Here is a 9,211-nt window from a genome sequence, read left to right on the forward strand (position 1 = left end):
CTTGGCTATTTTGGAACAAAAGATAGCCTAGAATGGCACTGAAATAAAAGTTCTACCTGCAGTATCACGTTTAAATTCCCCTTTCTCCAAGATGTAAAATAAACCTGCATCCATCCTCTGAAATACTTTGGTGACTAAAAATCCTTTTATAATGCTGAAGATATTCAGGTATTCCAGCTGATATGGGAGAAGGATGTTCTGCCCAGGGAAGGAGGCTGTATCTCAGAAACACTTAAGACAGTCTGCAGATGGAAACAGAAGGTGGAAAAAATGCCTTCCACCCCTCCTCCCCCATTTGAAGTGCTCCTACTTTCTTAGCACGATTTCCGACGACGAGATCTCAATACCTGAAGTTATTTGCCCATCCTTCGAAGTGCAACTTATCCTGACGTCTCAAGGGACGGAAAAGTTGCGGAAGTCCGAGGAATGAGTCACTTTGCTCAATTTTGATGAGTAATCTTAAGTGTCAAGGAACACTGTTTGGAAGAAGGAGAGGGGAGGGGGCGTCAGATCTGCAGACGGAAGAAGACTGGCCCCTGGGGATTGGATGGCGAGATCTCGATTTTCCTAAAATTGCGTCATTTCGAACCCAATTGGGTCCAGATATTATGGGCACCGACCGGTTACCGTCTCGGAAACTCTCAATCAGACGCAAGCGAAAGGAGGCGGCTAATTAAATATTGAGCAGAAAATCTCGTGGGGAGCGAGTCACGTGGGTCTAGAAGCTCGTGGAGTCTCAGATAAATGCAGCACTTCACCAAGCCGGCAGAAAGCGCGCTGCGACCTGCTCCTCCATCGCCACAGCGACCCAGTGTGGAGCGCCCCGCGTGCGCTCAGACCAGCCAGAGCAACCCAGCCGGCTCGTCCGCAGCAGTAAGTGCCTGAGCCCTGCCAGGGGGGCGCGCCGCGCCGCGCATCGCTCCGAAGTGGCGGCTGACAAAGCTGGATGGGCCAGCTGGGGCGAGAAACAGTGGGGGTACAGCAGGGAGACAGGTATTCCAAATGCCAAGGTCCCTCTTTGTCTTCCATCTGCGGAGCCTCCTGGCTTGAAGGTGTGGATTGGTGGGTCAGGGGCAGGGGGAGTTGGGATCTAGGGAGAAGGGGATTCGAGAAGCTTTGGAGCATGGTTATCTTTCCTAAAGGATACAGGCGGGACTTTAGCCCTTAGACTTTTCATCTTGGTTCAATTGCCCTTAGTTCTGTTGTGGGACCGACAATTTTGCTGCTCCAACTCTTCGATAGCCGCCCCCAATGCATGTATTTTTCTCTCCTCGATCTCTTCTCCCCACTCTGACCAGAAATCCAACATGAAAACCCTTGTGGCTTTGGCAGTCGTTTTTCTTGTGTCCACTCAACTGTTTGCAGAAGAAATCGGAGCCAATGATGATCTTAATTATTGGTCGGACTGGTCTGACAGCGACCAGATCAAGGTGAGCCGTGGTCCCAAGCTGGCCCGTGTCCTTTTTCCTGGGCTTGGGAGCTGTCACTTCCCCCCACCCCGCGATAACACCCTAATTACCCTGGTGGGCACTACCACCGCGACCACATGCGGTGGGGGCACACGGGGGGGGGGATGTAAAGGAAGGCACCCCCTGGGACCCGCACGAGATTTTGTGCCCACCTTCCAAGTTTCTTCCCGAGGGCTGCGGGTCGGGTCTCCGGAACTCACTGAAGCAATGATGACCTTCCTGATGAGCCCAGGGTCCTCACAAAGCTGGAAACCTCAAAAGGTTTCATCCTCAGGTAACAGGGATTTCGGGGAACTCCAGTCCAGCTGCAAGGACCTGGCGTTTGGAAACGCTGAGCCTGGGTAAAGGAACGCACCCCGGACATAGGCAGAAGCGGGGACGAGGGGCGAGCTGCTGGGGACTTAAATGAACAGAGGTGGGTGGGAAGCTAACATGCTGCCGTGGCATTTACTTTACGGACCTGAAGACGTAGCTGCAAGTTTTTCTTTACGTGGCTCGCAAGCTCTTGGTACAAGGGAGCGCGCCTCGCTGGAATGTCGCTCTGTGCTGGTCGCTTTTAAAGCTTTGTCACCCTTTCCCACGCATCCTCGACAGACACACCACACCTGTGTGCATTTAGGGTGGTGAGGCGTCTCCAAAGCCGGCGCCAGAGCAAGACAAAGTCAGGTGGCTGCGCTGCAGATGAGTGAGGGGACCCGGGCTGGGAAGAAAGAGTGGAAAGTGTGCAGGGCTCAACGACACCGAGCCTCCTGCAAACTCGCAAGGGCTTAGGGGAGGCAGCGAGCTGGATAGGAGTTCCGCTGGGAGGGGTGGAGGCAGGGGGCGCACTGTCATGGACCCCACTCGGCCCAGCGTGGGTAAGCCAGGAGGTCTCCTCTCGCCTCCCTGTGGAGCCAGCTTCCCTGTCCTGGCCCCACGGGACCCCACTGCGGGCCGCCGAGGTTCGCCCAGGGCTGGAGCGCACCACCGGAATGACTCAGGTTTCCGGGAGCCTCGTGCTGGTTGCCTACACGCCCGTTTGTTCGCACGTCTGTCCCCCAGGAGGAGCTGCCTGAGCCCTTTGAGCATCTTCTTCAGAGAATCGCCCGGAGACCCAAGCCTCAACAGTTCTTCGGATTAATGGGCAAACGGGATGCTGGTGAGATGGGCAGCCATCCCTCTCTTTATCTCTCCTGGCAATCCGCCGGGTCTGCCCACACATTCTCAGGGCACTCAGTCTCTCTTGCTCTTTGACTAGAGATTTCTAGCTTAAAAGGGGTGAAACCCCCCTCCCCATCCACCCCTGGGGCGACTCTTGCGCTCACCTCACTGTCACACGCACATGCCCACGGAGGGAGGGAGACATCTGTTTCATATGCCTCACAGTGTTGTAACCAAACCACCAAGAACAGGAACCAACCTTAGCTCCCTGGACTAAAGGTCCAAACTGACCAAGCAGGAGCCTCCGGGGAGTAGTATTCTGATCAGTCTAAGTGCATGTGGAAGCTGATTATAGACGATTGGGGTTAGAAGAGACTTAGCTGCCCCTTGTCTAGTGATAGAAATAGTCACTTTCTTTGAATTCACGTACTGTCAGCGGGACCTGTGAAGTTAATGTCAATTGTCTCTTGTCAGATTCCTCAATTGAAAAACAAGTGGCCCTGTTAAAGGCTCTTTATGGTAAACATTTCTATAAATCTTTATTTTACTATTGTGAATACACATGTGGGAAAGTGAAAAAGTCTTTTATAGGCTGAAATACAGATTCTTGACTATGTTTGTTTAACTAAGAGATGGATTTGGGTATCTCTCCCTCTCTCTCCTGAGTGTCTAATTCATAGCCATCCTTGAAGATGTGCTTATAGGAAAACAGGGGAGGTATGGCCTAACAGTTGTTAGCAGGCCTCAGGAGACTCATAGTCTTGGATTTGAATCTGTGACCTATAGAAAGCACTTAAAAATATTGTGTTGTTTGTTAAAATATTTTGCTTTATTTTCAATAATTTGGTGAACATGTATGGCTCTGTTATATTTCTCGGGATAGTACAAGAATGGGCGATGTTCCATATTTTAAAAATCAACTTATTTCATATTTCTCTTTAAAAGACATAATGTCCCCTCTTTAAAACAAATCTATTGCTTTGCTCATTTTATCTTTCTTTCTTCTAGGACATGGCCAGATCTCTCATAAAAGTAAGTTCAAAATTATTTGGACATTTATCAAACACAAATGTAAAAGATTGAATTCCACTTTATATAATACCTGATCTTATTTCCTGCTTTAACTTGGGACTTAATATTTTTAATTAAGACAATATAAGAATGGAGGAACTCATATTATATTTACATCCAGAACATGATTGTTTAAAGCTTTGTTATTTAGACATATTGTACTTAACAAAATAATACATTATGTTAAAAATCTTTTAACTCTCAGGTAAACTGCTGCTGAATTTCTGACTCACAGAAACTATGAGATAATAAATATTTGTTATTGTTTTAAGCTGCTATAAAAAAATCCTTTAACCCCTATAAATTGCTAGTTTAGAGAAGAATTTCAATCCTAGGAGTATAAATCTACCACACATTTTCCCCACCCGTGACAACCACCAGTTCCACTGCAAAAAAACAATAACATATATGAATCTTCTAACTCATTTGAGTATGCTGGATGCCATGATGACGTGACTTATTAGGGTAATTCAGCAGCCAATTAAGAGTCTCCAGTGAATGTCTCAGTAGAGAATCCTTATTAAAAGTAAAGATAGATAGAAATGCAGTTTTTCGATTCCATAACTGAATGGGAAACCTCAATCTATCAAAGCACAGTGAAGCATTTCTTAGGGTAGTGAAGATGGCAAAATTGTGACATTTGATGGTCGTTAGATCCCAGTTTCCCAGTTAATGGAACCAAGTTGACAGAAAGTCTCAGAGCTCCATCCTAACTGTATTGTCGACTTACTTACCCTGACTTAGATTTTTGGTTCACTGGGTGGCAGAGTAGGCCACAGTAAGATAGCAGCCCTATTGTCAACTAATACAGTGTAAACCAAGACACATTCTCCCACTGGAGTTAAAATATAACCTTTTCCAAAGGCTTCAACCTTGAAAATAAATCAATCATATTTGCTTTCTAAGGATTTGACTTTCAAGGGAATTATATATAGCAAAATCCTATGTAATGAAAAATAAATGCACTCTATTAATGTCAAAACTAACATACTTTTCCAAAAGGAGTAGTATTTAAAGTCCAATAAAATAGAAATCATGACCTTTCAGAAGTTTATAATTATCAGATGTAGGGATCTAATTTAACTAAGGTTTCGTTCCTGAGAAATACAACATTCTCAGTAACATGAGAAAATAGGCTTGGATATTTCTCTGTCACACAAATGTGAAATTGACTCCCTAAAAAATCAAAGCTAGCTTAAATAGCAATAATTTTTAAAACTTTATATATAAACAGATAAAATATAATATGAATAAAGGGTACTTGCTAATATTTAGGTATAGAATTGAGAGAAGTGCTTTCCTTGTATTGTTTTAGTGTCATTTGCAAGATTTATTAGGAATGAATCTTCGTTTCTTTGGGCTCACCAAAACATGAAATAGACATCAATTTATTATATGGGCACATATTTGGAAGCTTGCTTTTTTTTTTTTTTGTACTACTTATAACAGTTTATTTCCTCAAAGATATACATATTAAAATACCCCTAAATGTATTTTTCCAGGGCATAAAACAGATTCCTTTGTTGGACTAATGGGCAAAAGAGCTTTAAATTCTGGTATGTATAAAATCATGACTCAAAATAAACAGTATCTTAAATATACATGTATATTTTCTTTATAAGGCATAGTTATCAAAGTATTAAAAAAGGAATAATAAATGTAAAATGAATATTTATGGTGAAAAGAAATCTAATTGCTGTAAGTAAATCCAAGAATAGATTTATACCTGATTAAGCTAATATTATCAAGCATCAATTTCTCTTTTTCAAACTGCCAGCCTTACCAGTGTCTGCCCCATTTAATCATTAACTAACCTGAACCTTTGGGCTAGCTTAATACTCTTTCCCTTATAGCTGCTAACTAAGCCACATGTAACCTTACTGAACTGAGGAGGTAGGGGGATGTGGGAAATAAGACCGAATTTCACTTGATACCAAGGTCATTTGAAAGTTTTACAAGATCTTACATCTGGCAGTCTTCCAACACAAAAATAAAGAAATAATATAAACAAAATAAATTCATTTATACAAATTGCTTGCTCTTCATGAAGTTATAAAAGCTCAAATTCTAAAACCCGATGGATGTTTGACAATATGAGAGTAATATAGTCTATTCCAGTGCCTTCAAAAAGGAACATAATGAAATCATCCTAGAGGATTATATATAATCAGTCCTGGCTACAAAACCCTTAGAAGAAGCCACAATTCTCAGAACCCATTTTGATTCTGAACAACTCTTTCACTTGATATAAAGGCTGAATGTTTCCTTTCTTCTCTTTTGTTTCTATTTCCTATGTAAATGCCACACACCTATATCTGAAAACTCATTCATCACACTATTTTCAAAGTTATATAACCCCTATATCATTTTCATCAAGACTGATTTTTTAAGCATATTCAGGATTTATAGTCGTTAGTTTAGGTTCCTTAGGAAAGCTATTCAAATTCTCTTTATTTTACATTCAGTGAAAATAGAATGAAAATACTAATCATATAATTCATTAGAGAGTAATTAGCAGCTGTCTTATCCATTTAGAATAATGCAAATTTCTAGAAAATCTGTAACTAGATGTGCTCTCATAATTCTTAATTATATGGAAAAGTAATGCAAAATGATGTATCCTAGTATTTATATTGGTTCTCTACCTTCCAAATTTAGACACTACATTTGTATTTCTTCATCAGTAATTTTGGGGTTGCTTAAGATTAAATCATAAATACATTACCAGTCTGCCTAATAAAAAGCTTAAAATTGTTTTATTAATATATATTATCTCGTAGTTTTTGGAAATGGAATAGAAATTTAAATGATACTGGCTTTATTTGTATCAAAAGTATGCACTAGCCCTTAAATAATAGCTGGGGTTTTCTTGATAATCCTATTAGTCACCAATTCTCCATTTCCAGAATTGATACGAGTTTCAAATCATGCTTAACTTTACAAATACTGTGTAATATGTGCAATTTAGAACAGATTAAATGCTCTTAAATGTCCTTAAAGTAATAAATTATAAATAATAAATAGAATCACTATAATGAATCAGAATCAATTTATGATTAAATCTTTGCTCCTCCATTTTGGTTAAGAAAATGTAAAAGGAAAAAAATGGGCAAAAATGGAATCCATACTCAGTCAGAGGTCTTTTTTATATATTCAGTTGAGGCAAAGTTGTCACTGTCTTCTTTTACAGCTGTCTGATCCTTACCTTTTGGTGCTCATAGACCTCTTAGACAATCTGAAAAATCTAGAAACCTTCTTCCCAGAGAAACCCTCCTCAGCTCATACACACGAAAGTTGACAGAGGGTTTCAGAGGGTTCAAGGATGCAGTAAAAAACTCTGCTCCAGTTAAGAGGACATTAAGTACCAGATAAATCACTAATCGGTCTTTGGTTAGTTTACGTCAGGTTTCACCGCACTTCTCTGAAGAATAGAATCACGTTCCCCAGCACCGGTCAGAAACTGCTCTTACGCTAGTCGTCTCCTAATATAAACAAACCAGGTCTAGAGAGGAACTGTTTCCTTCCATCAGAACTGCCCTGTTTGGGGCTCAGACTGCTCTACCTCAGAAGTGCACACGTGCTTGACATAAAACGTTCAGCATATTGTTAACCTCACTTAAGGGATAGTTGGATGTGAAAGATCATCCGCCCCGTATTGAAAGGGAAGTGATGGCGATGAAAACTTGACCCATCTTCTTTCTCAACAAATCCTTCTCACGAGAAAAGTGTTTAGAAGACCACCTGTGGTTTCTACATGTCTTTCACAGTATTTTCCGCTATTTCTATTTTAATTTAATATTTTACACGGGCATACTGGATTTTTAAAAGCACAGTAATTTCCCCATAATGTATATCTAAGTGTATAAAGTATTAATTAAAATGATGAAAAGCATACTTAGTATTTTGATCACATAAGTCTGATCCTTACCCTTTTGTGGTTAGAGACCCCTTTGAAATTATATGTAATATAATATAATATAATATAATATAATATAATATAATTTTGGCTCTTTTTTTTTGGTCTAGATAGTCAAAGTACTTAAATTATTTGCTAGCTATATGTTAAGTATCTTTGGAAGCAGTAATTAACTTTTCATAGGACATTAGGGTGCTAGGAGGTAAGTTAAACTGTGTTGTATTTCGATGGCACAACTGCCCAACCTACAATCAGGTTGTTCTTAGTCTCAGGCACAATCCATCATTGGGAGGCATCCACGAGACAGGAAGAGACCCTTACATAATTAGGTACTCCTATAACATGAATCAGCAAACTTTCTCTATAAAGAGCCACATAGTAAATATTCCAGGTTTGTGAGCCATACAATCTCTGTAACAACTACTCAAATCTGCCATTTTAATGCTAACGTAGCCTTAGACAAAGAAAGTAGCCATAGTCTGCCACTGCTTGAGAAAGCTGCTGAGAATCAACATTGCAATGTATTGTGGAAACACCAAGTAGATGACGGATGACCGAAGTTACCAAGAATTCTGTGGTTAGGTCACTCCCAATCAGGATACAGACTGAGACAATTGGAAGACGGGAAAATAAAATTCTTAGAAATATTTCAATGGAGGGATAAAGGTCATGATGAGTTTAAAATGAATTACTGTATGCCTTGAACTTTATTTGTTTAATTCCCTCAGTGAATCCTCTTTAAAAATCCTTTCTCTTCTCTTTGTTCTCAGTGGCTTATGAAAGAAATGCAATGCAGAATTATGAAAGAAGACGTAAATAAACTCCCTAGTGTGTTATTTACTGACCTGCATTTGTGTCAATGGCCAAGGAAAGGTAAAAATGAGAAATGCACTCTGAAAAATAATTATTTATTTAATAATAATTGTTGTTTTGAGTTGAAAACTCAAAAAGTGTTTATTTTTCATATTGTGCCAATATGTGTTGTAAAAGTGTGTTATAATTCTAATATGATGACCCCCTCAGAAGTAGAACTCAGTGATAATTTCTCAACAAAGCACAGTGTTCAATGAAATTGTAAAAACCTGTCAATAATATAGTCTCTGAAGAAAGAAATCATTTTTGTTTCCTGGAAGTAGGTCACGTCAGCTCCTGCTGAAGGAAAGGCAGCTCACAGACAGGCGTTTGCATCTCCATTTGTTTTCATGGTGAAAATGTACTGAGATTTGGTATCAAACTGTATTGGTATCCCTGCAGCATGTTTTATGTTCTGTGACTATATAGAGATGTTTTAAAAAGTTTTAATGTGATTTTAAGGTCTTCATTTCATTGTATAATGTGTTGTGATAGTTGACATTTTAAATAAAAGAAAAAATATCTTGAGAATTGGGTCTTATTCTTTCATTAACATTTATGTCAAATCAGCAACATTTCTTTTAGTAGATGAAATACATTGAAAGCTGTTTTGGCTGCTAAGTAATAAAACATAAAGCTATTAAATTTCTCTTCCTTAAGTAAAATGACTAAAATGTAATCTCACATGCACACTTTTTTTTTTTTTGGTCTCAGTCATTTGGCATAAGATCATTCATGGAGAAAACAATCACATTTTAGAATC

At 39.9% G+C, this 9,211-nt stretch overlaps 1 protein-coding gene across 5 annotated transcripts; it reads left to right on the top strand.

Annotated features, from left to right (window-relative positions):
* The first annotated feature begins 543 nt into the window (after positions 1-543).
* Positions 544-8,979, top strand: TAC1 (tachykinin precursor 1). Of its 5 annotated transcripts, none has more exons than XM_019729764.2 (7): positions 572-873; positions 1,299-1,430; positions 2,511-2,607; positions 3,084-3,128; positions 3,618-3,641; positions 5,183-5,236; positions 8,367-8,979. In XM_019729764.2, exons 1-7 carry the CDS (start codon positions 745-747, stop codon positions 8,414-8,416), a joined length of 531 nt encoding a protein of 176 aa, XP_019585323.2. In that variant the 5' UTR covers positions 572-744; the 3' UTR covers positions 8,417-8,979. The 5 variants fall into 5 exon arrangements, with proteins under 5 accessions (XP_019585324.2, XP_019585326.2, XP_019585323.2 ...); XM_019729768.2 differs by having other exon boundaries at positions 858-993; XM_019729765.2 differs by lacking the exon at positions 3,084-3,128 and having other exon boundaries at positions 544-873.
* Positions 8,980-9,211: the final 232 nt, after the last annotated feature.

Source organism: Rhinolophus sinicus, linkage group LG09 (assembly GCF_036562045.2).
Source record: "Rhinolophus sinicus isolate RSC01 linkage group LG09, ASM3656204v1, whole genome shotgun sequence".
Lineage (NCBI taxonomy): Eukaryota > Metazoa > Chordata > Mammalia > Chiroptera > Rhinolophidae > Rhinolophus > Rhinolophus sinicus.